General features: G+C 35.3%; 2 protein-coding genes and 1 non-coding gene across 3 annotated transcripts; 1 reads left to right on the forward strand and 2 right to left on the reverse strand.

Annotated features, from left to right (window-relative positions):
• Window positions 1-8,651: 8,651 nt before the first annotated feature.
• On the forward strand, window positions 8,652-11,972 carry LOC104883340 (hypothetical protein). The gene is made up of 3 exons (XM_010667844.4): window positions 8,652-8,812; window positions 9,994-10,450; window positions 11,572-11,972. Exons 2-3 carry the CDS (start codon window positions 10,019-10,021, stop codon window positions 11,764-11,766), a joined length of 627 nt encoding a protein of 208 aa, XP_010666146.1. The 5' UTR covers window positions 8,652-8,812; window positions 9,994-10,018; the 3' UTR covers window positions 11,767-11,972.
• A 704-nt stretch (window positions 11,973-12,676) lies between these two features.
• LOC104883341 (small heat shock protein, chloroplastic) lies at window positions 12,677-15,223 on the reverse strand. The gene is made up of 2 exons (XM_010667845.4): window positions 14,676-15,223; window positions 12,677-13,253 (listed from the first exon to the last, which is right to left on the reverse strand). The coding sequence occupies exons 1-2, from the start codon at window positions 14,968-14,970 to the stop codon at window positions 12,835-12,837; spliced, it is 714 nt and encodes a 237-aa protein (XP_010666147.1). The 5' UTR covers window positions 14,971-15,223; the 3' UTR covers window positions 12,677-12,834.
• Window positions 15,224-21,686: 6,463 nt separating this feature from the next.
• Window positions 21,687-21,793, reverse strand: LOC125496160 (small nucleolar RNA R71). The gene has a single exon (XR_007272862.2). It is a non-coding gene; the product is annotated as a small nucleolar RNA R71 (small nucleolar RNA).
• Window positions 21,794-26,784: the final 4,991 nt, after the last annotated feature.

Genomic DNA, 26,784 nt, shown 5'->3' on the forward strand with positions numbered 1-26,784 from the left:
CACCATAAACGAATAGAGCCAAACTGAAACCCCCAAATAAATGACTCCTCATCCGATCATGTCCTACCTTTTCTAATTCCAGTGAAAAATGAGAAAAAAAAAAAGGTACTATATTATAAGACGAATGGATCATATGAGATGAAATAACTCAATATGAAAATTAACCACAAAACAATTTGAATGTTCGAATAAGAGGTTGAATTATCATTACAGAATTACAATTCAATCTAAACAGATCGAGCCAAATTGAATCTAGAATAAATGACTCATCGATCACACGATTATGTTCCGACCTAAAATTAATTATTTTGACACCTTAAATAATAAATATACTATAGTATGAATGGAATTCCCAAAGACTTAGAAGGGTTTAAGCAATGCCAAGCATAGCTTAGGAAAGGCCCACACAAACCGGCCTAAGTTGCATATTAGCATGCGTGTTTGACAATTCCAAGTACACACTCCCATCTCCCTCACTTTTCTCCCTTACCTTCTTGTTTTCTACATGATACATCATATATTTTGAATTTGGATTACTATACTACTATAAATGTATTGCCATAACTGCTTCTTTTTCTAACCCTCACCACATCACGTCTTTCTTAACCTTAAGTAGATCACTTAGAAATCCAAAAAAAAAAAACCCACTTCACACAAAGCTTCCCGACTTTTTAGTTTAACCCCTTTATTTCCTCACACTTCTTCTATGATATAAACCTTTCTTTTCATCTTACATTTCACCAAAATTTCACCATTTTCATGCTTCTAGTAATCAATACACTGAAATCAATGGGGAACTTGTTCGCTTTGTGCACGGTTCGAGGCTCGGTGTCAAAGGAAGATGAAGTGATGCAAGTTATGAAGGTGAATGATGGGAAGATATTGGAGTTTAGAACTCACATGAAAGTGAAGGATTTGTTGATAAACTATCCAAACTTTTACGTGGGATTATTCAAGGAGGCTACCCAACCTTTGCCTCTAGAATATAAGTTGAAACTTGGGAAGATTTATTGCCTTCTTCCATGTTTTAATGTTACAATTCTTGAGCCTACTAACGTAGAGTATGTTTCTTCATCATCTGATCATATACCGAAACCAAAGAATGGAGTTGTAAGGATCAAAATTATCATAACAAAACAACAACTTCGACAAATTTTGTCCAATCAAATGAGAGTCGAAACTATGCTCTCGGGGTTTAGTAAGGAATCGTTTAGTCACGTTGGTCTGCTATCCACTCGTTTACATAGGCTACAACCTGTTGCAGAAGAAAGTGAGTGAAGAATGAAGTTGCAATTATAGTCCTACAACTTACCAAATAAATTGGACTGAATGCATTAAACGAGTTGGGTGCCAATGTAGCTTAAGAGCAACCTTGTAGATATGAATCTTAAGAAAAACATATATACATCTTGTATTGGAATCAAAGCTAATCTTCATCATTTGAGATTTAGGCTCTGTTTGGTAGGGCGTAATAAAACATTTTCAGTATAAAATGATTTTCATGGAAAACACAATTCCAAAATTCGTTTTGCATTGTTTTGGTTCCATGTAAGAAAAATAATGAAAATGAAAGAAATATGAAAGGGAAAGTAAGGAGGTAGTGAAAGGAGTGTGTAAGAGAGATAAGGAAAATAATTTTCTCTTTAATTCATTTTGAAGGGAAAATGGTTTTCCATCATTGGGAGTATAATTTTACTCCAAGGGAAAATGGTTTTACACTCCTTTGCCAACCAAACAATATAAAACTAAAAATAGAGGAAAACAGTTTTTCAAGAAAACATTTTACCCCTAACATACGGAGCCTTAACTTCTAGCGAAAGAAAAGGAAAGAAACATGTCATGAGATGCTCAATAGTCAATCCAAAAAAATGCTTGCAATTATATCGTCATATATTATACAGTTTATTTAACGAGCAAGTCCACGCGCATGCCTGCATACATACACAGTAGTATAGTCTAAACTCTCATTTAGTAAGCAGGATCATAGTATACATCAAATAATACTTGCACAGTTGCAGGCTTGCACCCCTGTTCTCTAATAATCTAGCCCTTCCTTATATTTCACTATACACTTGTGCAAATGCATCCGAAAACATTCTCAACAAAGTTTCATCTTCTTTTTTTTTTTTTATTGCGATTAAACGTTGGTGGCTATAAGCCTTAGTACAAAATCATCCCATAAGTTCATAATATAACTAGGGGGAGAGGGAATAATCCTAGTTACATTCATTTCTAAGTTGTCGTCCTTCCTTTCTTCTTTTGCCATTTTATCCGCGACTTGGTTTAGCTTCCTTGGCAGAATTGGACCTTCGTCCCTTGGAAACATTGGGTTTGACCCCTGCATAACACAAGCAAATTATCAATGATTGGATTTGAATATCTCTATTATATAAGGGAAGAGGAGCAATGGTGTCCTCTTTTGAAATGCCTATTTTACCCCTCTTCCCTTTCTAGATTACAAAAGGAATGTCAAAATCAAAAACGGCACTCAAAGAAAACTAACGAAAATTAATTTACAACACTCACTCACAAGTCACTTAAAAGAAGAAACTTTACAAATCACTCAAATAATTAGGAAATTTTATTAAAACTAATTCAAATTAACATACAAACTAAAACTACTAACCTAGAACGTCAATACATACAAAAACATTTACAAAAATTTACTTACAAATCACTATTCTCAAGAATCATTAACAAATAATGGTGGGCCATGATAAAAAAAATAGGTGTATTTGTAGTGAAATCAGTTAGAAATTAGACAAAAAAAAAAAATTATTTACTTTTTTTATAGTGTTTCCTATATATAATAAAACTTTTACATATATTTGGACCTATCTTTTTCTATTATATACTAGCGATTAATTATCAAGGTAAAAAGGTTTATATAAAATATCATTAAAAATTAAAGTACAACATATTTCTATTATATAAGGGAAGGGGAGAGCTATGGTGTCCCCTAATGAAGAGACTATGTTACCCCATTTCCATTCTAAATTATAAATTTAATTACAAATCAAAGGGGGAATCATACAAAAATACCAAAATATAATTATAATAATCAATCACAAACTACAACCTATGAAAAAATTGACTTGAAATCAAAGTGTCCACTTTTTTTACAATTTATGAAGTATTGTACTTAATTCGAAAATCAACTAAAAAATTCTAATATTATAAATCATAAATAAATTCATTAAAATTTCAATTTTGTTCATAGAATTTAACTTTCAAAAGTAAAAAAAAAAAAACAAAAAGAATGGTGAGAGACTTAAGTGACAAATTCTAAACCAATCAAATTTTGCAACTAAAAACAATTATAGTTCGTATGTCTAATGTTCGAATTTCGACTCTTATGCCAAAGAAAATCGAGTTTCTATTTCGAAAAAAAATCCAAACACGCATCGCGTGCAAAAAATTCTAGTGTTTGCTGTTGGAGGAGATCCATGATTTTTTTGCAATCTGCTGTGAATTTTTTTTTTTTTTTTTTTTTTTGATAAGGAAAAGAAACTTAGGAAGACCCCTTAATCAGGAGGCCACCCTAAAACATCCTTGCGGACGCACATGGAAAGATCAAAATCATAAGGCGGGTAGAAAAGCTGCAGACCATCCAAACTATGACCCCTGCTAGCCAATAGATCCGCAACTTTGTTAGCTTCCCTAAAGCAATGATGTACCTGAAAGGACCCAAACAAGGGGAGATTAGTCCTAATATCAAGCACAATATTATTAATTTCCCAAAGAATTTTCCATATTTTCCTTATAGCGTTAATGACAGCGTGCAATCTCCTGTGAATACATTAGCATGGGTGATCCCACACTCCAAGGCTACTCTAAGACCCCAATAAAATCCGAGTAACTCCGTGTGGAGGCTGTTGTTGGCGTAGACCCTTCTCTGGAAGCCTCGTACCCATGTTCCTGCATCATATATGGTATAATCTGTACCAATAGACACTAGTAAAATAATTGTGTTTTGCTGCAGTTTGTAAGTGGTCTATTACTCCGGATTTCACACCGCCGCAAATCAAGGCACATCAATAGACAATAGGTTAAATAGGTTGTGGTACGGTGATGGTGGTCCAAAACCGCATCAATAGGTACTGGTACGGTAAAAAAAAAAATTGCACTTTTCCATCAAACATAAAAGATAAGAATATGAACCAAAAAAAATATCATACAATAGGAAAACTGGAAGTAGTTACTTAGGATGTGTTAATACAAAAATTATAAAAGATAAAAACAACACTAGATACAAAAATAATAATGAAACCGATTCAAAAAAATAAAAATGAAAAATACAAAAAAGAAACATATCAACCTTGCATCAAATCTAAAAAAATAAAAACTAAAGCCTATTATAGCGGTTGCTGCCTTCACCGGCGACAACAGTCGGCGGTGGCGGTAGACGGAAAATGCGAAGGCGGTGGTAGTTATAGCCATCAAATAGACCATACTTGTTGACCCGACACGAGACCCGTTTTCACCCGAAAATAATGATCCGAAACGGGACTGAAATCCGAAATAACCCAACCGACCCGAAAGTAAATAAACTCGGATATAATTCGAACCCGAACGCACCCAACCTAAAGTTGACCCGAACCCGCCCCGCCTCGAAAGTTGTTACATTAGTTATTTTTTAAACAAATTTAATGAAAAAAATTGTCATGAAATACTATATATGACTTAGCCCCCTCCCATTTATTATTTCATTTAATTTTATTGGTCTTATATGTGTTTTTTTTATTTGCTAGATTAAAAAACCGTTTTAACCCAACCCGATCTGATCCGAAATTTAATAGACCTGAGATGTACCCGAATGTAACCCGAACACAAAGTTGACCCGATTATGACCAGACCCATACTCGACTCGTATGACCCGTTTGCTACCTCTCGCGGTAGTTGTGCGCCACTCATAGTAATAGAGATCGCGAAGGTGGTGGTGATGAGGGAGAACGCAACGCGGTGGCTGTTGTGCGAAGAACGGTGGTGTGAGAAAGGGAGGCGTGGTGGCGGAAAATACGAGTTTGCGTCCTTCGCTAGAAAACCAAGAACTCACGTCCTTTGCCGGAAAAACCAAGAAACTCAAAAGTCTTCACCTCCGGCCCTTTCACGTCTAAAGTGAGAGGAAATTAAAATTCGGTGAAGAAGTAAGAGAGACGAAACCACGAATCCAAAGTGAGAGGAAATGGTGCCGGTGAAATTGAAAAGCTCAAGTCGGAGATGGAGAAACCGAAACAATTGCAAGAGTGGGCATGCTGAATAGATTAAGGAGTGAGAGAATTGAGAGGGAGGGAGGATTAAGAAGTGAGAGACAATAGATGAGTGAGGAGGGAGGAGGGAGGGTTGAGTATTGAAGTAGAACGAAGTCCAAAAAAAGAAACTCTAGTAATAATATGAATCTGTTGCTGCGGTTTATCCTAAAAAACGTAGCAATAGATTGTTTTACATGCTAATTTTCCTTCTCATGTATTGCTGCGTATGGGCGAAATCGCAACAATAAACAATTATTCTACAAGTGAGAAATCTAGTAGTAGGAGATATGATTAATCTTAGAGTTAGTATTGTGTCGGACTCGTCCGACCATAATCTTTGGTCGGACGACTTTCAGGTGGTTTCAATTTTTTTTCAGTTAGTCTTAATTTTTTTTTCAGTTAGTTTTCATTTTTTTTCAGTTAGTCTTCGTTTTTTTCAGTTAGTCTTCATTTTTTTCAGTTAGTCTAAATGAAAATAAGTTACCTCTAAATGAAAGTAACTTAGGTCTAACTGAAAGAAACTTAGGTCTAACTGAAAGAAACTTAGGTCTAACTGAAAGTAACTTAGGTTTAGATGAAAGTAACTTAGGTCTTTTTTTTTTCAGGCTGTCTTCATTTTTTTCAGGTAGTCTTCATTTTTTTTCAGGTAGTCTTCATTTTTTTCAGTTAGTCTTCTTCTTTTTTTTTCAGTTGGTTTCAAATATTTTTAAACACCAACTGAAACATATAAAACACCAACTGAAAGAAATAAAGAACTAACTTAAAGAAATAAAGAACTAACTGAAAAAAATAAAGAACTAACTGAAAAAATAAAAAGACCAACTGAAAGAAATAAAAAACGAACTGAAAGAATACAAAAACTAACCAAAAGGATTTAATTGCTGAGTCTACAGATTTTGAATATAAAAAATATCTATCCGCAAAAAGAAGAAAAAAAAAGTATTCTGGCTGCTGTGTGCTGGACTGCTTGTACTCTGTTTGGAAGGATGTTTTTCTTTAAGAATGGTGGCCTGTCTTGCCAATTTACAGCTTCATAGTAGCATTTTCCAAGCAGTTTCTTCAATGCTATATTCTCCATTTGCTATACTGAGTTCCTTATAAGTTATAACCATATACGTTTGCTGGGTGGTATATGGAAACGACCTTATATCTGACATTTTGGTAGATTACGATCTATCATCTTGTTTATATGACGTCTTAGTGGTTCTGCCATATGAATAAGAGTGGGGAGAAGAAGAGGAGAGAGAAAGGAGGTGTGCTAGTTTTAAGAAGTAATTTATGGGGCCTTGTAGTGGTAATGGCAACAATAGTACAAAGTGGGGAGAAGATGAAGAGAAAAGAGAAAATGGTGCGTACAGAGTTTGAGTTTTGGGCTCTGCCCATCTGACAGTAAGTATTGGTCAGACGGTCTGACCCAATACTTTCACTTAATCTTAATAAGATAGAATTTGAATAGTTTATTAATTGTACAATTAAGAGTTTAGTTGTATATATTTTAGGTGTCAATCAATCTTAAAATATATCAACGATCATATCAACAATCGTAATTTTGGCATAATATAATTTTGATTGACCCAATTTCATATGTATTTGTTGATTTTGATTTTTTTAGGTGATGTCGTATGATTTTAATCTATAAATTAATTTTTATTTTAATTTTTTTTTGAGTAGGCGACGAATAGATGGAGGCAAAAGAACATTGAATAAATGCTTTGTGTTTTCATAAGGAATAAATTGAAAGAAAAAAAAAAAGAGAACATTTCTAGTCTTTGATTGAGTTAGATTCGATGATATGAGTAAATGAATGTTTGACAGGTTCCTTTCTCTTTTATGTTATTTTCGTATAACGAAGGAAGAATATTATACATATAACTGATGTTGCCTTTCAGCAGCCTTAATAAGCGATAAGGTGGAATATAAATATCTTAAAAGAATATTTTAGTGTATAGTTGGATCAGTCTCGACATTCATTTGTAGAATATCAACAGTTTTTTATTTTAATTTAAGATATGAATAGAAAAAATGTGAAAGTAAAAAGCGAAAGAAAAAAAAGTGGCCTGGAGAGCAGTCTTAATTAGTTTTATTTAACACTTTTTCTCTCTCATTTCGATCAAATAATATGGCCATGTTTGGTAACTAGATGATTGAGTATAATTCAATTAGGATTTTGATCAATTTAAGAGGATTGACTAGTCAAATTGTCTGACGTTAATTAGTGTAAACAATATTGCTTGGTCAAAGAATATGACCATGTTAGAAAAAAAAAGTCTGAATTTAAATTTGATTTTTTGATTTTTTTTTCATAATTAAAGAAAAAGATATTTGTAATTGAAAAATGACCATTAAATCCCACTAAAAAATTTAATTACTTTTGCTCCCTGTACTCCAACATTTTTCAAATATCCACTCACTTTCACTTTTCATGTATACTAATGCAAAATTTTGAGCACTAATATCTCGAATTATGTATTGTAAAAATTATAAAAAGTTATTTATAAAATACATATAATATATTAATTAAGAAGAATCTAACAAGATGAATGTATATTTTTCCTTACGTATAAATCACAAACGTTTGTCTAAGTAAAATTTGTGAATAGTGAAAAATGTCAAAATGGAGGGTCTTTCGGAACCAAATGAAGTATGAATGTAGTAATATATTACTCCCTCCGTCCCAATTTAGTTGCTACATTTGCTTTTTCACATTTTACGAGATGCAACTTCATACACCAATATCTTGAGTCACATATATGAAAAAGTTACATATTTGAAAAATACAAATTGGGATGAATCAAACAAGATCCAACATGACTATGTTTTTTCTTATATATATGGAGTAAAAGATAGTCAAAGTTATGACATGAATAGTGTCCATGATAAAATTGTAGCAACTAAATTGGGACGGAGGGAGTACTATATTTCTGCCACTGATCATACGCCATTATTGATTCCTTAAATTAATACTACCTCCGTTTCAAATTAATTGTTACACTTTGACATTTTACACTATTCACAAATTGCACTTTGACCCTCGTTTGTGATTTATACGTGAATAAAAATATAGTCATGTGGAATCTTGTTAGATTCGTATTAGTATGTATTTTATTAATATGTAATTTTAATATTTTTTACAAATACAAAATTAGAGATATAAAGGCTCAAAGTAATGCATCAGCATGCGTGAAAAGTGTAAGTATAACCATTAATTTGAAAGGTAGTATGAACAAAAAAAACTTCATTTTTTTTTTTTTTTTTTGAGTGGAAAACTTTATGATTCTTCACGTAAAGAAATCCTTTGATTCCTTATCAAATCATATTATTCTGATTCATTTTATTTCCTTTTCAATCGATTCTATTATAGTTTTGTAGTGTCTCTGGCGCTCTGCTATTGGAGCCTTTTATATGTACGGATGAGTACGTACCTCCTCTTGTATCTGGATACTCCTCAGTCCTCAATAAATAGTTATTCAAACTTCCTTAAATTAACAACACAACTATTCTCTTAAATCCAATAAATAGTTGAGAGCTAAGTGTATCCTTCATTAATTACTAAACTTCAGGTACTCTTTCTCATTTCTCTCTCTCTCCCCCTCCCCCCACTACTATAATACTACTATACTAGCATTTTTATATTCTACCACTCAACTATTCTTTTAAATCCAATACTTAATTTGAAATACAATATAATATCATCATATGTCAATATAGTAGTATATTATAATCATAGTACAAAAATATTGCTTGTTAGTGTTGTGTTATACTAATATTTTAATAAAAGAACAATTCATTATTCCGAATTTTCGTGCATGACTTTAAATTAGTACTCCCTATTTTTAAGAGCACATTATTAGTTCTTATGTTTTCTAAACAAAATGAAATCTATACTAATATGTCACTACAGGAACTTTAATTTACATGTCACATTTCATGTCCTAGTATTTCCTTTCTATATGAATTTCAAATCTTTAAAAGACTCTTGGTTAATAAATAATATCCAATAGTAAATTGATGAGGAATAATAATAATAAGGAAAAATTTCATAAAACTGCCTTTTATAATCAACTTTTTTCAAAAAACTACCTTTTAAAATATTTCTTTCAAAAAACTACCTTATATAATAAATTTTCTTTCAATATACTACCATTTTCCCATTAATGGGGTTTAATGACTAACAATTGAGTCACCATAAATTGCTTTTTTTTTTCCCCCGGCCCCTCTCGTTTCTTTCCTCTTTTCTCGCAACCCCACCGGCAGCAACAACTACGATGATTGTCATTTATCGATTATTATTAAATATAAACGTAAAATGGTAGTATATTGAAATAAATTTGTTATATAAGGTAGTTTTTTAAAAGAAAAATTATAAAAGGTAGTTTTTTTGAAAAAAGTTGGTTATAAAAGGTAGTTTTATTTATCAAGTGTTAAAAAAACCTAGTTGCAAAATAAATTTCCTTATATTTAGCTAATTACGAGTTCTTCATTACAAAAATCATTTATGGTCAGTTCTCTCCAACTTATTTTCAGTTTAGTTGCAATCAGTTCAATATAGTTCAATTTAGTTCAGTACAGTTGCAATTAGTTCAGTTCAGTTATTTTATGTCAAAGAGAATAGATCCTTAGTTTGAAGGTTTTCAAATGATTATGTGTAAAAGAAACAAGTCAATAACCAAATTTTGACGAAACTAGAGTAATATATGGAGACCGAATGATTGCCAATTGTTTTTTATTTTCATGTTTGTAGACGTCTTGAAGCTTGCTAGTCAACAATGTCTTCTGCAAAACAAGTTCGTAATGTGGCCCAACTCAATAACAAGCAGGAAGCAAAGGTTGGTGAGGCAATCATTGAAGCAAAAAATGTTCTTGCAAACAAGAACAAAATTGCAAACGGGAGCCAGGATCAGGCTGCTAAGGTCGCAGGTGTCCTGCGTAATGATCAGTCGCGGGAAATAGTGTTATTGGACACCCACAACTATGAAATAGGAAAATTCCTAACCCCCCCACCTCAGAGTGTCCTTCCACATGATAACGCATCGTTTGTGCACGAGGGTGTACATGTTCCATTCGTTCCCACCCCACCATCAGGCTCCAAGGCTGCAATCAAGTATACTCACAAAGCTGGGAACGAGAAATCTGATGGTGATCAACTTGGATGGCTCTTATCTTGGTACAGGCCTGATGATGCTGATGAATCTAGTAAGGTACGTACGTAAAATATAGATCTAGCATAATTGATACTTCCTCTGTTTTGAAATAAGTGATACACTTTTGTTCCGGTATGGAATAATGTGTAGGGAGTGAATCGGTATCTCCTGTGTTTAATAAGCCGGTTTGTTGTCTTGCAAGATAGAACACGTAAACTAACCTTGGGGGTTAATCCGAGGAACACCCCTCCGATGCCTAAATCAGTAAAAGGTAAAGACGGGATGTCTCCAGTAGAGTGTATTAGTATATGTGTACGTACCTTATGACTCAGATCATGGGGGATATTTATAGGAGTCGACAGTGTCCTTAGTAAGATAGGATACTGCTCCTATTGGTTGGATACACTTCTATCCTCTTCTTATACTTATCTTTAGGCTCATAGACGTATGATGTAAGTATTGGATCAATCTAGGCTCATTTGACGGTGGCCCAACTGATAGATGCCGATAAGAACATATCGAAGTAACCGGCATGCATAACACGCCGGCATCTTGCTCAGCACATACCCAACGAAATGGGAATTCTTTGACTAAGATGACCATAACGGTCAATGGCGGTCTAACTAGACCGGTAGGGAACTTATACAACCCCCATACAACTTTTCTCAAAAAGCTCTCACGCAAAAGAAGGAAATGCGTGTTTCACTTACTTCAGAACACACAGGAAGTACTTCTTCCGTAACAAAATAGATGTTACACTTTTACTTTCACGTTTGTGATGCAATACTTTGAGTCTTTGACCATTCATAACTTTAATTGTGTATTAGTAAAAGTTATAAAAAGTTAATATTATGAAAGTATACATTGAGACGAATCCAATTACAACATATCATATAGTAACGATTGATTTAATAATCTAAAACTAAAAAATATATGGTCAAATGTAGTAGGTGAATAGTGCAATTTTTAAAGTGTAACATCTATTTTATTACGGAGGAAGTATATTATTTCATTGGAAGGCGTATAGGTAGGAGAACAACCCAACTTCGATTGTATATGAGAAAATCTCGTTGTAGCAGCAAGATGCAAATTTATTAGTAACTATGAATTTTATAGGATTTCTTATATCATGGCAAGAGTATATATTCAACATGAAACTTTCCTTGAACTGTTTGCAGATCTATGCGGAAGCTGGGTCTTTCGATAAGATCTCGAAGATGGGTTGGCGTGAAATTGAAGATAAGTTGAATGCATCTGGGACCATAAGTCGCTACTGGGACAACGATACAGGTGCTGCAGTATCTGCTAAAATCCAGGATGAGGGCAACAAAACCGCTTCTATTGGTTGTCACATTGAGGTCATGGATGACTGATTAAGTCGACCACGCAAACAAGTACTATAACAGTTAGTACTGCATCATCATATATTAACTTATGTGATCGATCTACCTAATTTAGCAACCAAGGAGCACTAAGAATTTTACGACTTCGTATTTAAGCAGCATTCTCTATGATGCAACAACTATCGTAGTGTATAATACATATGAATAAATAATGCTCTCGGTTTTGTGTTTTGAAACATGCGTAGCAAATTCTTACTGTTCTCTTCGGCATAAAACAATTGAACTGAACTGAATTGAATTGAACTGAACTGAACTGATCTGAACTAATATGAACTGAATTGAACTGAACTGAAATGAATAATGATATGTGAGAGTAAAAGTATTGTCAAGAGCTGAACTGAACTGATCTGAACTGAAAATAAGTTGGGAAGAACAGGCCCTAGTATCTATATCTGGATATCTTGAATTGTTGTATTATACTTCCTCCGTTTTTTTTTATTTGCAACTGTTTGACTTTTACATTATTCACCAACTCTACTTAGTTTATGTTTGGTGATTCATAATTAAGGAAAAACATATTCAAGTGGGATCTTGTTAGATTCGTCTGAATGTATATTTTCCGAATATATACTTTTTATAATTTTTATTTATCAATAATTAAACTTATTGATGGTTGAAATTACACATTGGCAAACGTGAAAATCAAACTGTTGCAAATAAAAAAAAACAAAGGAAGTATTGCTTTTCTTAATTACTCCATTTTGTTTCGGTGCCATGGGCTCTAGGGTACGGTGAGGGTCGTGAGGGTCAGAGAATTCTTATATGTTTCCTTTAAGAAAAGAAAACATTTTCATCTATATATTGTGAACAAAGTTGATCTTCAGCATTTGAGATTAACTTCTAGTTTTAGCATAACAAGGCAACAGAGCAGCTTATTAGGTACCAAATCCTAAAAAATGCTTGTATTTTATCATTATATATTGTACAACTTAATTAACTAGCTACTACACATACTTGCATACATACTGACGATACATACACACAGTCATATTAACTCCATCTAGTTTCGGATAATCCAACTACTGAAGACATTTTTGTTCACTGAATTTGCACGTCAATAACCTTACGTTCAACCTTAGCCTTAGGAAGTGAGATATAAAGCACACCATTCTTAAGCTCGGCCTTAATCTTATCCATCTCGCAATTATCAGGCAATTGAAGCCTAGTATCATAAGAGCTATAACTTCTTTTACCCCATGCATCATCATCTCCTTCATCCTTCTTTTGCTCTCCTTTGATGATAAGCATGTCGTCTTGGACCGATACTTTGACGTCTTCTTTCGAGAGTCCTGGCATGTCGAACCTCATCTTGAACTCATTCTGGTCTTCCATGACGTCCCATGGAGTCCGCATCTCGCTCATTGTACCTGGGGTTGTCATTGTGTCGTCGAAGAGGCGGTCCATTGTGTCTAGCATTTGACGCATTGATCTCATCGGAGACATTGAGTCGATAAGTCCTGCGCAAGTAGTTGAGTTAGTAGTTGAGTTTTAACAAGTAATAGTTGTGGTATACATCAGGGTAACAGAGATCCCCTGTTTTCTCTGTTCTAGTCCATGTAGTAATGAAAAGTAAAACCTAGTGATGATATGAACCCTCCCAAATCCCAGTTAAGACTTAAAAGGTTGTACCTTCCACAACTTCAATTCATATTTCATCTTTACTGTTTATACAAATATATTAAAAGACATGCGTGATAATGTAATTCACTAAATTTATCCAATGTGTATATAAATCATATTAATTAACAAACATAAAATTAGATTGTAACAAGAATTGAACCAATAACCTCCTATTATTATATTTACATAACACAATTACCATCTCAACCAACTTTTAATCATATTTTAAGTGTCCACATTATTATATTTGTATCTTTTAAATATCAAGTTATTTTAATATATTTTAATAAGAATAGAAAAAGGGTAATGTTATATGTAGCCTAAGGACTACATATAAGCATTAAATACTTATCTTCAAATGGAAACAATTCATGAATTTATGACAAAATTTCACATTATTTGAAGTAATAAATGCGTGATTCAAATTCGAAAAACAATAACAACACAAAGCAACGCCTAAAGCCATATGCTAGTTTACATTTAGAGCATACCCAGTGGTTGGACTCTTGAGAGTTCATGAAGAGAGAGAGGGATAAAGTAATAATAAAAAATAGGAGAGAGAGTACAAAGAGGAGAGAGAAGAAGATGAACTGGGAATTGGGATGGACCGTTCATCCCAAAAACTTGTCAGCCAAAGTTATATAAAGGTGGACATGTGGCAAGAATATATTGGGTTAGTTAATTTAGTTTTAATTTTTTGGGATATGGTAAATAGTAGGAGAGAGAGTTTAATAATCTTTTAAATCAGGCTAACCATTGGGAGTAAAAAAATAAGGGTTTTTGGGTAAGTTGGGCATAAATAAGGTGGAGGAAAAAAAAAGTAATAAAATAATTGATAACCCCTAAAATTGATCTAACCATTGGTTATGCTCTTATAAATAGGCAAAATTTACCAATATCACACATTAAGATTTGACTTGAGTGCATCCAACACTTCAAACTTTAACTGTAACCAAAAAATCACAAACTATCGATTTAACTTAGTACGGAGTACATGTTAATGTGTTATGAATGACGTCAAAGGTACAGAGATATAGTAACCTACTAGTCAAATCTGTGATATTAGATAGGTGATACTTTATGATGTTGAGACCAATTTTACCTTATAAATATCATAAGCTATGTGCCATATTTTTGTAAAAACCTCAAAATCGACACGAAACCAAACAATAACATGACAGTTTCATAATCGTACCTATATCATTATGTTGAAGTTATTGTGAGACAATTAAATACAAGAATGAGCTCATTTGACATACCAAAAGGAGAGATGTCTAGTGCAAGCCTTCGAGGGCGGCGGTTGACGGCATTGGACTGTTGGTTGTTGCTCATTTGCACATGAACATCAACATTATTACTACCCTCTTGATTCTCTCCACCAGTATTACCTTGTTGCGCATTTACCACCATACGCATACGTGATCGTAAACAAGGTTGTTTAAGTACTGGAAAAACCACTGAACATGGGCCTAAACCACCACTTAGTTTGTTAGAACAACCTTTGCTTGTAACAACAAATGGAGAATTACTGCATGTTAATACCTTGCTTGCCATTTTTTCTCTACAAAAATTTTCCTTAAGAAAAGCAAATTCTTTCCTTACTCAAATTTTAAGTAGTAACTTTTATGTTTTGACTTGTTATTTTTTTGGATATTGTTAATTTTTGTATGTATGTATTTATAGAGATGAAGAAGATGAACAGTGTGTTTAATTTAATTTGCTGAGAAATATCAGGAAGGTTTGAGTGCAATTGTGAAGTTTCTGGAGATACTGCGTGTGATCGCTGAGTTGGAGTTAAGAAATGGATGTTACGGTGTCGTTTCATGAAGTTCTAGCTTTCTCTTTTTTGTTCTGGAAGCCTCGGCATTTATTTGACAGTTGTAACTAATGGTACTTGAAAAAGTTGTTTATCTTACCTGACTTGACAATTAGTTTATTAACGAATAATTATCATCTTCAAATCCATGAACTTTTTTTTTTTTTTTTACTAATTATCCACTTTTAACCACGAATTTAATTAGTGAAGTGATGATTTTAAATGCAAATTAATGTTAAGAAACATTCTAATACTCTCTCAGTCATATAATATAACGCTCATTTCTCATTTTTCATGGGAATTAAGGAAATTAGAAAGAGTAATAGGATTTCTCAAAAATAATATTTAGTAAAGTATTTATATAGTACTTTTGCCTTGAAATTAACTCTTTATTTTATCACAAATTATTAGAATATGCAGTCTAATTTTAACATAAAATTAGACAAACTCATGTCTATATTCTCTTCTATTACTTCACTAGAATTGTCCAATGTGTACATAAGTCATGTCGATTAACAAAAGTAAAATTAGCTTGCAACAAGATTTGAACTCGTGACCGGCCTCTTGCTTATATAACATGACACAATTACCATCTCAACCAACTTTTAATCGTGCTTTAAGTGTCCACAATAAAAATTTAAATTACAATCTAGGAAAAGACAAATATAATACAATAAGAAGCCGCCAGAGAACCAACTCTCTTGGTAAAAATAAACTCGGAGGCCACTGCTTTGCATTATGAAAAAAAAAACCTAACTATATAATCTATGCTCTATTATATACATCATCTGCCGGTAATAAACAAAACTACAATAGATTTCTATGCAACAATAGTTGTTTCAACCTAAATTTTGGGTTTCACGGAAATGAACAAATGGGGTGTTCAAAATCTTTTTCGAGGCAACACAAATGTGTCAAGCACCCACGCAATATTACAAGTCACATAGGCTTTTCTAGGAATTTTTCGGGAGAAAAAATATGACTAGGCCTAGAGAAGTCAAAAAATGTCCCAAAAACACCCAAAATTGAAGGTTATAATACATGCTTTCATACTTTAATGTGGCCCAAGATCCGGATGGCACGGGGTGCCTTCTAGGGACATGGGATGTCATTGAAAAGGAGTCAAGTGGCTTGGAACGAATATATGGATGCATTCACGTTCATTTTTAGGCAAATTTGGGTTTCACTATAAATGAACAAATGTGGTGCGTGTTCAACAACTTTTCGAGGCAATGCAAATGGTGAGAAATACCCGTGAAACGTTACAAGTCATGTCGCCTTTCCTAGGAACGTTTCAAGAAAATATGACCATGCCCGAAGAAGTCTAAAAATGTCCCAAAACCAGCCAATATTGAAGGTTATAATACACGCTTTCGGACTTTCCCGGGGCCAGAGCTCCGAACGCCATGGGATGCCTCCTACGGACCTGGGAGGTCATTGGAAAGAAGTTATGTGGCTTTGAACAAATATATGGATGTCTTTATGTTCATTTCGAGATAATTTTGAGTTTCACGATAAATGAACAAATGGGGTATTCAGAGACTTTTCGAGGCAACATAAATGGTGCCAAGCACCCGCACAACATCACAAGTCACGTCAGCTTTCCTAGAAACATTTGGGAAGAAAATATGGCCATGCCTGGAGAAGTCCAAACATGTCCCAAAAACAGCCAAAAGTGAAGGTTATAATACACGCTTTCGGACATTCCCCGGATCCGACCTACAGACGCCACGGTATGCCTCCTAGGGACATGTGAGGTCATTGGTAACAAGTCATGTGACTTGGAATGAATATATGGATGCATTTACGTTTATTTCGAGGCAATTTTGAGTTTCACGAGAAATGAACAAATGGGGTATTCAGAGGCTTTTCGAGGAAATGCAAACTGTGTCAAGCATCGAAATGCAAACTGTGTCAAGCATCCGCGCAATATTACAAGTCACATAGGCACTCCTAGGAATGTTTCGGGAGAAAATATGAGCAGTCCCAGAGAAGTCAAAAAAATGTCCTAAAAACAGCCAAAATTGAAGCTTATAATACACGCTTTAAGACTTTCCCGAGGCCTGAGCTCCAAATGCCACTGGATGACTCCTAGGGAAATGGAAGTGGCGGCCAGATCTAAGCTCACTACATATGTTATGTAACTTTATATTTATTTTCCGTCTTTCTTTTCTTCCGTGATTTTTTTTTTTTTTTTGTGAGGTGAGGTTAGACCACGAAATTATGAGAATATGCATATGTGATAATATGTTACTTGATCTCTTGTTGTTCTTAAGCTTAAAAGGCCTACATCCCGCAAGTCAATTCTTTTTTTTTTGTTGACATGAGTAGAAAAAAAGAAACAAACCTAAAAACAAAAATAAGATAGAATTGGGAACAAATACTAGCGCATATTTGAGACATGATTATATCATGCGTTTTTTAAACTTGCTGACGAATCACTTTGAGAAGCAAACAGAAATCCATAGCTCTAGCAAGATCTAAAATATGACAAAAAGTCAACATTTTTCTTTGACTAACATAATCACTTAAACCTATTTTAGCTCACAAATAATCACTTAAACCTATTTTAGCTCACAAATAATCATGTATTTATGACCTCGCAAAGTTGATTATTCCCCTTTGGGGTTAATTGATTCAATTTTTAAGTAAAAACATGAAAAATCCCTAATTTTATAAGAATTTCCTTTTCATATTCAACTATGGCTCCGCCACTGAGATAATGATGATTACATGTTAGTATTTGAAGAATTTCATCAATGTCAATTGTGAAATTAGAGAGAGAAATAGAATAGAGAGATTGCAAGAAAGAAGTTGTGTTTTTATTTTTCCAGAATCTGATCTTCTCAATGAAGAAAGAATCATATATATACAAAGAGTGTAACAACCTTCTAACAACTTATAACTATCTTGCAACTAACTTGTGCCAGCTGTACATACAAGCTGAAAATAAATATATATTAATAATATTAATCTCAACAGCCCCCCCTCAAGATGGACTGGCAGGAGGTTGAGTAACCAGACCAATCTTGGCAGAAAGGAAATGATGTTGATCAGCAGCCAAAGGCTTAGTCATAATGTCTGCAAGTTGAAGAGATGACTGAACATGACTTAAGGAAAGGAACTTGGAATCCACATGTTCTCTTATGTAATGACAATCCAACTTAAGATGCTTTGTTCTCTCCTGAAACACTGTGTTTTCTGCTATATATTGAGCAGATTTGTTGTCACAAAACAAGGTAATAGGAGTAGAAACATGAACCAGTAAATCTTGAAGCAACCCTTCAATCCATACAATCTCACTGGTTGTCTGACTCATAGATCTATACTCAGCTTCTGTGGAACTTTTAGAGACAACCTTTTGTTTCTTAGTTTTCCAAGAGATTAAAGAATCTCCAAGAAAAACACAAAAACCAGTGAGAGACCTTCCAGTATAAGCACATGTACCCCAATCTGCAGCACTGTATGCTTTAAGAAGAAGAGAATTATTGGAAGCATAAAATAAACCATGATTAATAGTACCCTTGAGATACTTAAGAACATGAAGAGCAGCAGCAAAATGTGGAGTCCTAGGAGCAGATAAGAATTGAGAAAGCTGTTGAACAGCATAGGATATGTCTGGTCTAGTCATGTTCAAATATAAGAGTTTGCCAACAATTCTTCTGTAAACTTCAGGATCTGCTAAAAGAGACCCTTCAACAGTACTTAACTTGAGACCCTTGGGTAGAGGAAATGGTGCAACCTTGCAATTTTCCATCTTGGTAGCACTGAGTAAGTCTAGGATATATTTCCTCTGATTAAGTAGGATTCCAGAAGAAGATCTGGTGACCTCAATACCAAGGAAGTATTTGAGGTTACCAAGATCTTTAATAGTGAAAGCTTTGTGCAAAGCTTGTTTCACTTCATTAATAAGAGGTAGATTGCTGCCAGTAACCAATAGATCATCCACATAGGCAACTATAACAGTAAAATCAGAACCATCATGTCTAGTAAACATAGAGTAATCTTGTTTTGATTGAACAAAACCAAGACTTATCAAAAACTTGCTGAGCTCAATATTCCATTGTCTGCTGGCCTGTCTAAGACCATAGAGAGAACGCTTCAACTTGCATACCTGACCTGGTAAAGCCTTGGAGTAGCCAGGTGGAGGATGCATATAAAGTTCTTCATCAATATAGCCATGTAAGAAGGCATTATTGATGTCAAGTTGCTGTAGATTCCAGTTCATAGCAGCTGCCAAAGCTATGATAACTCTCACTGTAGTGAACTGATATGTCACATATATATATAGTTTTTAGATGCATTTTGATTGCATTTAGAACTCCTTTTAGAGCATTTAGGTGTATAATGGAATGAATTACGTAAGTTGTGCTCTACTACTCCCCGTTTGCGTGTTTTGATCATTTTCAGGTTACTTTGATGCAAATTGATTATGATTACCTAAGATCAAGCCTATTAATCATTGAAGATGAAGATATCTTGCACAAGGATCACAATGCATCATTTCGGGACAATTTCGAGTTAGAATGAAGCAAAGAGTTGGTAAAGAAGTGTCAAAACTGACACTTGTTCACTATTTTGATCATAACTTTTGATAAAAATTGATAATCAAGAAAATTCCGTTGGGTTGGAAACTAGACTTCAAGGGCTTTCCAATGATAGGTCACACGCCCAAATCCGACTTCTGGTTTGAGAGATACAGCCTTCGCAAGTTGACGCAAAATTCAGTTTCTTCGCCCGGTCGACCGGGCGGATCGCCCGACCGGGCGAAATCAAATTTCTCTACAATGCAAGGAAATTAGCCCGGTCAACCGGGCGAGAAAAGAGCCAAAATCGTTTACGCGCCGACCGGGCGGATTTCGCCCGGTTGACCGGGCGGAATTTTTCCTTCGTCGTAAGTTTGCGATCACCGTCGCCCGACCGGGCGGATTTCGCCCGGTCGACCGGGGGACTCTCAGGACGCGATTTTTCGGGTTTTTTAGCCGGTTTTGTATTAGTATAAATAGGTTTTTAGTATTTTCGTGAACCTATCTCATTTTCTACGTTTTTAGGGCCAAACACTTAGTTTATTCTCTCTACTTTTGTTGAACTTTTACATTGGAAGATTATATAGATCGTCGATTTCCTTTTCCATCGTTCTTCAATCATTTGGTATTCTTCTCTACTTAGTTTAATTTCATGAATTCTTTTACTTTGATTATGTTTATCGTTTTCAATATCATCATGAGTGAGTAGTCTATTTCTAGGGTTTAGAGAGGGAAGCCATGTTTATACCTTTTTGATTGTGATTTGATGTTCTTCAATAATTGATTGAATTAGAATAATTCCTATTGATTTGTTATACTTGTTTAATTCATGTAATTGCGCAATATCATGAGTTATGTTTAGCTAATAAGAATTAGAATCGAAAGATCATATTCATTAGAGGCTTGTTACAATAGGTAGATTTGATTATGTTGAGCGACCGTACTGGCATATGTTAATCTAGGAGTTGTTAATGCCTGACCAAGGATTAGCGAAATATTTCATTTATTCGAACCTCAATCCAAGTGTTGTTGAACTATATTATATTGATTAAACTGGTATAAGCATGGTGGACTGATCGATTGCCCTAGGTTTTAATTATTTGATAAATTCCATTTTTCTGCGTTCTAGTTTTTCTAGTTTAGTTATTAATTCTCAATTATTTTCCTCTCTGGAAGTAGTTAGATAATTGAACTAAATCTGTAGAACTCCTCTCCCTGTGGATCGACCCGTATTTGCCAGTTTCTGCAAACAGACACCGTGCACTTGCGGTATATTTTAAAACCATCAAGTTTTTGGCGCCATTGCCGGGGAGACGGCTAGTTTCTATAGCTTTTTGATTAATTATTTGACTATTATTGCTGTCTCATCGGAACTTCAAGTTTCAATTGAGGCCATTCACTGCACATTTTTCTTTGTTTCTTTTATGCCCAGGTCTAAAAGAACAGGTTCTCCAGTTCAGACTGATCCTGATCTTGAGAAAACCATCCGGCAGCTCAAGAAGACACAAAAGAAGAAAAAGCAGTCTGCTAATCAGAAAAAGCCACGAGAAGAACCAACTGAACCAATTATGCCTCCTAAGTCGCTGAAATCTTATGGGGTACCTTCTCCTGGCAATGTTCCCACAGGCCCTACTATGCCTGATATACAAGCAGTCAACTTCGAAATCAAGCCTGGCCTCATCAACATGATCCAGCAGAATCAGTTTGGTGGCATCCATCTGAAGACCCTGCAAATCATTTACAACGGTTTCAACAGCTTGTCGTACCGTTAAGCACCAAGGGGTCACTCCTGATCAGTTGAAGGTCATGGTCTTTGAATTTTCACTAAAGGACAAGGCACAGAAGTGGCTGAATGATGTTAATGAAACTGAGTGGAGTGCTATATCTGAAGCATTCCTGAAAGAGTACTACCCTCCCACCAAAACTGCAGAAATAAGCACAAGCTTGCCACCTTCCAACAAGAACCCGATGAAACACTGAAGGAAGCATGGAATAGATTCAAGGATCTGCAGAGAGAATGCCCACACCACAATCTGGATAAGTGGTTCATCACCCAAGCATTCTACAATGGTCTACAACCCCATATCAAGAGTACAGTTGATTCATCTGCGGGGGAGTCTTCTTAGATAAGGAGGTGGATGAAGGGTATAATTTTCTGGCCAACTTAGCAGAGAATGATCATAGTTCTTCCAGGACTATTACAAAGAAAAAGTTGGATGTTGATGCATATGCCTTGTTGTCTTCACAAGTAGCCCAGTTGAGCATGAAGATGGACTCACTGAAATCTTTGCAGTCTAGTATTCCTCCTATGAGTATTAATGCAATGTCTTCCATGGCTCCTATTACTTCTTCCTTTTGTGAAGTGTGTGGTGTTCAAGGCCACTTTGGTCATGATTGTTGCTACAATCAACCTGATCCGAATCAATGGCGCATGCAAATGTTTTTCAGCAAAGACCTCCACCAACCCATACTCTAACACACACAACCCAGGTTGGAGAGAACATCCTAATTTTTCCTACAAGAACAACAATGTTCAAAATCCTCAACCTCCACCACAATCTTCCTACCAACCACCACATCAAAACCCACCACAACATGCTGCTAGACAACATATTATCAAGGGGCTCCTCAAAACCCCCTCCTGGTTTCAATAGGCCTTCACCCCAAGGCTATCAGCAGCAAACTCCTCATAATACCAGCTCTCAAGACCTACTATGTCTGATCTAATGAAAATGATGGTTTCTATGCAGAAAAATCATGAGGAGAGCATCAAGGAGCTGAAGAACACCACCAAGCATTTGGAGACTCAACTTGCTCAGGTGGCGGAAAATAATGCACAGAGGCAACCAGGTCATCTGCCGGGACAACCCATCCCAAAGGAGACTGTCAATGCCGTTACACTTCGTAGCGGCACTGTTTATGATGCTCCTCCCATGCCCATTGATGATGATGCTCCTAGCAAGGAGAAAATGGTGGTAGAGAAGAAGCGGAAAGAATTCGATGTCTGAGGTCGAACTAGCTAAGGAAGATCAGACAGGAAAGCGGAGGGAAAAGGTTTCTGAAACGCCTATTACACCAAGGCTACCTTTTCCCCATAGGATGCAGAAGTCGAAGGTCGATCAACAACTTGGTAAGTTCTTGACTATGGTCAAGAACCTTGAGGTAACAATTCCTTTTACTGAACTTATTTCTCAAGTGCCTGTTTATGCTAAGTTTTTGAAAGACATGATTACTAAAAAGAAAGACTTTGGTGGGGTAGATCGAGTCGCTCTAACTGAAGAGTGTAGTGCTGTTTTACAAAATAGAACCCCACTAAGTTGAAGGATCCTGGTAGTTTTTCCATCCCTTGCCATGTAGGTGCGTTATTTATAGATAAGGCATTGTGTGATTTAGGTGCTTCTGTGTCTGTCATGCCTTTATCTGTTTATAAGAAACTGAATATGGGAGCACTTAAGTGCACTCAAATTACTTTGCAAATGGCCGATCGTTCTATAAAATACCCTCTAGGTGTTTTAGAAGACGTCCCTGTTAGGGTGGGAAAGTTTTATATTCCTGTTGATTTTGTGGTGCTTGATATGGAGGAGGATGCCCAAATTCCTATTATTCTTGGTAGGCCGTTTTTGTGTACAGCTGGTGCTGTTATAGATGTCAAGTCTGGGTCTTTAACTTTGAGTGTTGGTGATGATAATGTCACTTTTAAACTAACCAATGCTGTTAAGTCTCCTATGCTTGAGCAAAATTGCTGCAGGAGGAAAATGTTTGATGAGGGGGCACTCATTGCCAAGCCCCTCCGATTTGAGATTGAGGAGGTAATATGGTCGTGCGGGACCTTTATAAACCAGCGCTAAGCGGGAGGCAACCCGTAGTTTTTTTCTCTTATCTTTTTTTTCTTATTATTTTTTTCATTTTTTCCCTTTTAGAGAGTGAGAGAGGGAGCGTACTAACTTAATTTTTCCTCTAAGCATAGTCCTATAGTTCATCTTGCGGCACTGAGGACATTGCCACGTTCAGCTTGGGGGAGGATTTTTTTGTATGTATTTTCTCTCTTTTACTACCTTTTAGTGTAGATTTTTTTTTCTTTCTTAGGCCAGATTTATTTGCTTTCAAACAAAAAAAAAAAAAAAATATTGCTGAAAAAATAAAAAAATACGATTTGACTGGATTGGTGTGATTGCTTCCCTGTGCCCCATGATGTTCTTTGAAAGTATATTTGGGCTCTTTATCTGGATAGTTGGGCACTTGAGATTGTGATGCTGGAATGTGAACTCTAAATGCCTTGACCCTCAATGAGTTTTGATAATAAAGCGCTTATCTTGACTGCATACTTGAATTGGTTAGACTGTGAGGATTCATTCTTGCCAATGGATTCATTTCTATATCCATTCTGTTTTCTTGTGTGTTAGTTCCTCATTAGCTGACTGATCTTGACTTTGACATCGTACGCATTGATATCTGATGACTTGTGGCAATTGTTGTGATAGAGGCGTTCTTTTGTCTGCTTTTTGAGCCTTAAAGTGATTTTTGTGATATACTTTTATCCTCCTTAGCCCCGCTGAGCCTAATGACTATTTCAGGTTACTAAACCTCATTACATGCCCATGGCCCTTATTTTGATATTAATCCCAAGCCTAGCTTGGGGGAGCATATGTTTGAGTTAGTATCTGAGATAGTTTTTATGAGTTACTTTGGATGGAGATGATTGATTAAGGTACAAAAGTTGAGAAAAAGAAAAGAATGAGCAAAATGAAATACATGTGATTATGGGATTGAAAAAAATGCAAAGAGAAAGAAAAAGAAAGATTGAAAAAGAAGAAACGAACAAAAAGTCAAAAATTCTTTCTTTTACAAGTGCTTGCAAAGAAAAAAAAATTCATCACACTGCTTCAAGGATGAGTTTATTGAAAATTTTGTGATTATAGAATTGGGACACTGTTATTGGCTATATTCAGGTTGATACTTCTAGTAACTTGTGCTCCCCTATTCTTGGTTTTTCCACCACATTTCCCATACATAATCCATACCCATACCTAAGCCCATTACAACCCTGAAAAAGTCCTCTTGAGCTTGCGCTTACATTGTCTATCAGATTGATGTGGTCAGTTTGTCAAGGTTAAAGAGTACGTTCGCTACTTGAGTCGACATGGTTAGGATGAGTGGCATTATCACCTTTCTAAACACATGAGAGTGTGAGTGGGAAGGGTTATTATGGTTGGGATGGTGAGTGATCGGGCACATCTTTTGTCTGCCACAAAAATGTCGAGAGGAGTGACACCCAGTGAGTGCCTTTTCGAGATTTGTATGTCATATAAGGCAGCTGCATTGATGGTTATTTGGGCGATTGGTAAATAGAGTAATCTGAACAGTTGAACTTGAATTGTGCCTGCTTGAAAGATTTATGAGCTTTACAAAAGATTTAAATCTCTGTTTTCATATATAAAGGGGTGAAGCAATCATATTCATGTTCATGTCTTATTTGCTTGAGGACAAGCAAAGGTTTAACTTGGGGGAGTTTGATATGTCACATATATATATAGTTTTTAGATGCATTTTGATTGCATTTAGAACTCCTTTTAGAGCATTTAGGGGTATAATGGAATGAATTACGTAAGTTGTGCTCTACTACTCCCCGTTTGCGTGTTTTGATCATTTTCAGGTTACTTTGATGCAAATTGATTATGATTACCTAAGATCAAGCCTATTAATCATTGAAGATGAAGATATCTTGCACAAGGATCACAATGCATCATTTCGGGACAATTTCGAGTTAGAATGAAGCAAAAGTTGGTGAAAGAAGTGTCAAAACTGACATTGTTCACTATTTTGATCATAACTTTTGATAAAAATTGATAATCAAGAAATTCCAGTTGGGTTGGAAACTAGACTTCAAGGGCTTTCCAATGATAGGTCACACGCCCAAATCCGACTTCTGGTTTGAGAGATACAGCCTTCGCAAGTTGACGCAAAATTGCAGTTTCTTCGCGCCGGTCGACCGGGCGGATCCGCCCGACCGGGCGAAATCAAAATTTCTCTACAATGCAAGGCAAATTAGCCCGGTCAACCGGGCGAGAAAGAGCCAAAATCGTTACGCGCCCGACGGCGGATTTCGCCCGGTTGACCGGGCGGATTTTTTTGTCGTAAGTTTGCATCACCGTCGCCCGACCGGGCGGATTTCGCCCGGTCGACCGGGGACTCTCAGGACGCGATTTTTCGGGTTTTTTAGCCGGTTTTGTATTAGTATAAATAGGTTTTTAGTATTTTCGTGAACCTATCTCATTTTCTACGTTTTTAGGGCCAAACACTTAGTTTATTCTCTCTACTTTTGTTGAACTTTTACATTGGAAGATTATATAGATCGTCGATTTCCTTTTCCATCGTTCTTCAATCATTTGGTATTCTTCTCTACTTAGTTTAATTTCATGAATTCTTTTACTTTGATTATGTTTATGTTTCAATATCATCATGAGTGAGTAGTCTATTTCTAGGGTTTAGAGAGGGAAGCCATGTTTATACCTTTTTGATTGTGATTTGATGTTCTTCAATAATTATTGAATTAGAATAATTCCTATTGATTTGTTATACTTGTTTAATTCATGTAATTGCGCAATATCATGAGTTATGTTTAGCTAATAAGAATTAGAATCGAAAGATCATATTCATTAGAGGCTTGTTATAATAGGTAGATTTGATTATGTTGAGCGACCGTACTGGCATATGTTAATCTAGGAGTTGTTAATGCCTGACCAAGGATTAGCGAAATATTTCATTTATTCGAACCTCAATCCAAGTGTTGTTGAACTATATTATATTGATTAAACTGGTATAAGCATGGTGGACTGATCGATTGCCCTAGGTTTTTAATTATTTGATAAATTTCCATTTTTCTGCGTTCTAGTTTGTCTAGTTTAGTTATTAATTCCTCAATTATTTTTCCTCTCTGGAAGTAGTTAGATAATTGAACTTAAATCTGTAGAACTCCTCTCCCTGTGGATCGACCCGTATTTGCCAGTTTCTGCCAAACAGACACCG

The sequence above is a fragment of the Beta vulgaris genome, chromosome 3 (assembly GCF_026745355.1).
Source record: "Beta vulgaris subsp. vulgaris cultivar EL10 chromosome 3, EL10.2, whole genome shotgun sequence".
In the NCBI taxonomy this organism is placed as follows: domain Eukaryota; kingdom Viridiplantae; phylum Streptophyta; class Magnoliopsida; order Caryophyllales; family Amaranthaceae; genus Beta; species Beta vulgaris.

What these genes read in the sequence shown, in the direction of transcription:
- LOC104883340 (XM_010667844.4), top strand. Translation starts at nt 10,019, where the DNA reads ATGTCTTCTGCAAAACAAGTTCGTAATGTGGCCCAACTCAATAACAAG. An exon ending in ATGCTGATGAATCTAGTAAG is followed by an intron (nt 10,451 to 11,571) that starts GTACGTACGTAA and finishes AACTGTTTGCAG; the next exon opens with ATCTATGCGGAAGCTGGGTC.
- LOC104883341 (XM_010667845.4), bottom strand. Translation starts at nt 14,970, where the DNA reads ATGGCAAGCAAGGTATTAACATGCAGTAATTCTCCATTTGTTGTTACA. An exon ending in ACTAGACATCTCTCCTTTTG is followed by an intron (nt 13,254 to 14,675) that starts GTATGTCAAATG and finishes CTACTTGCGCAG; the next exon opens with GACTTATCGACTCAATGTCT.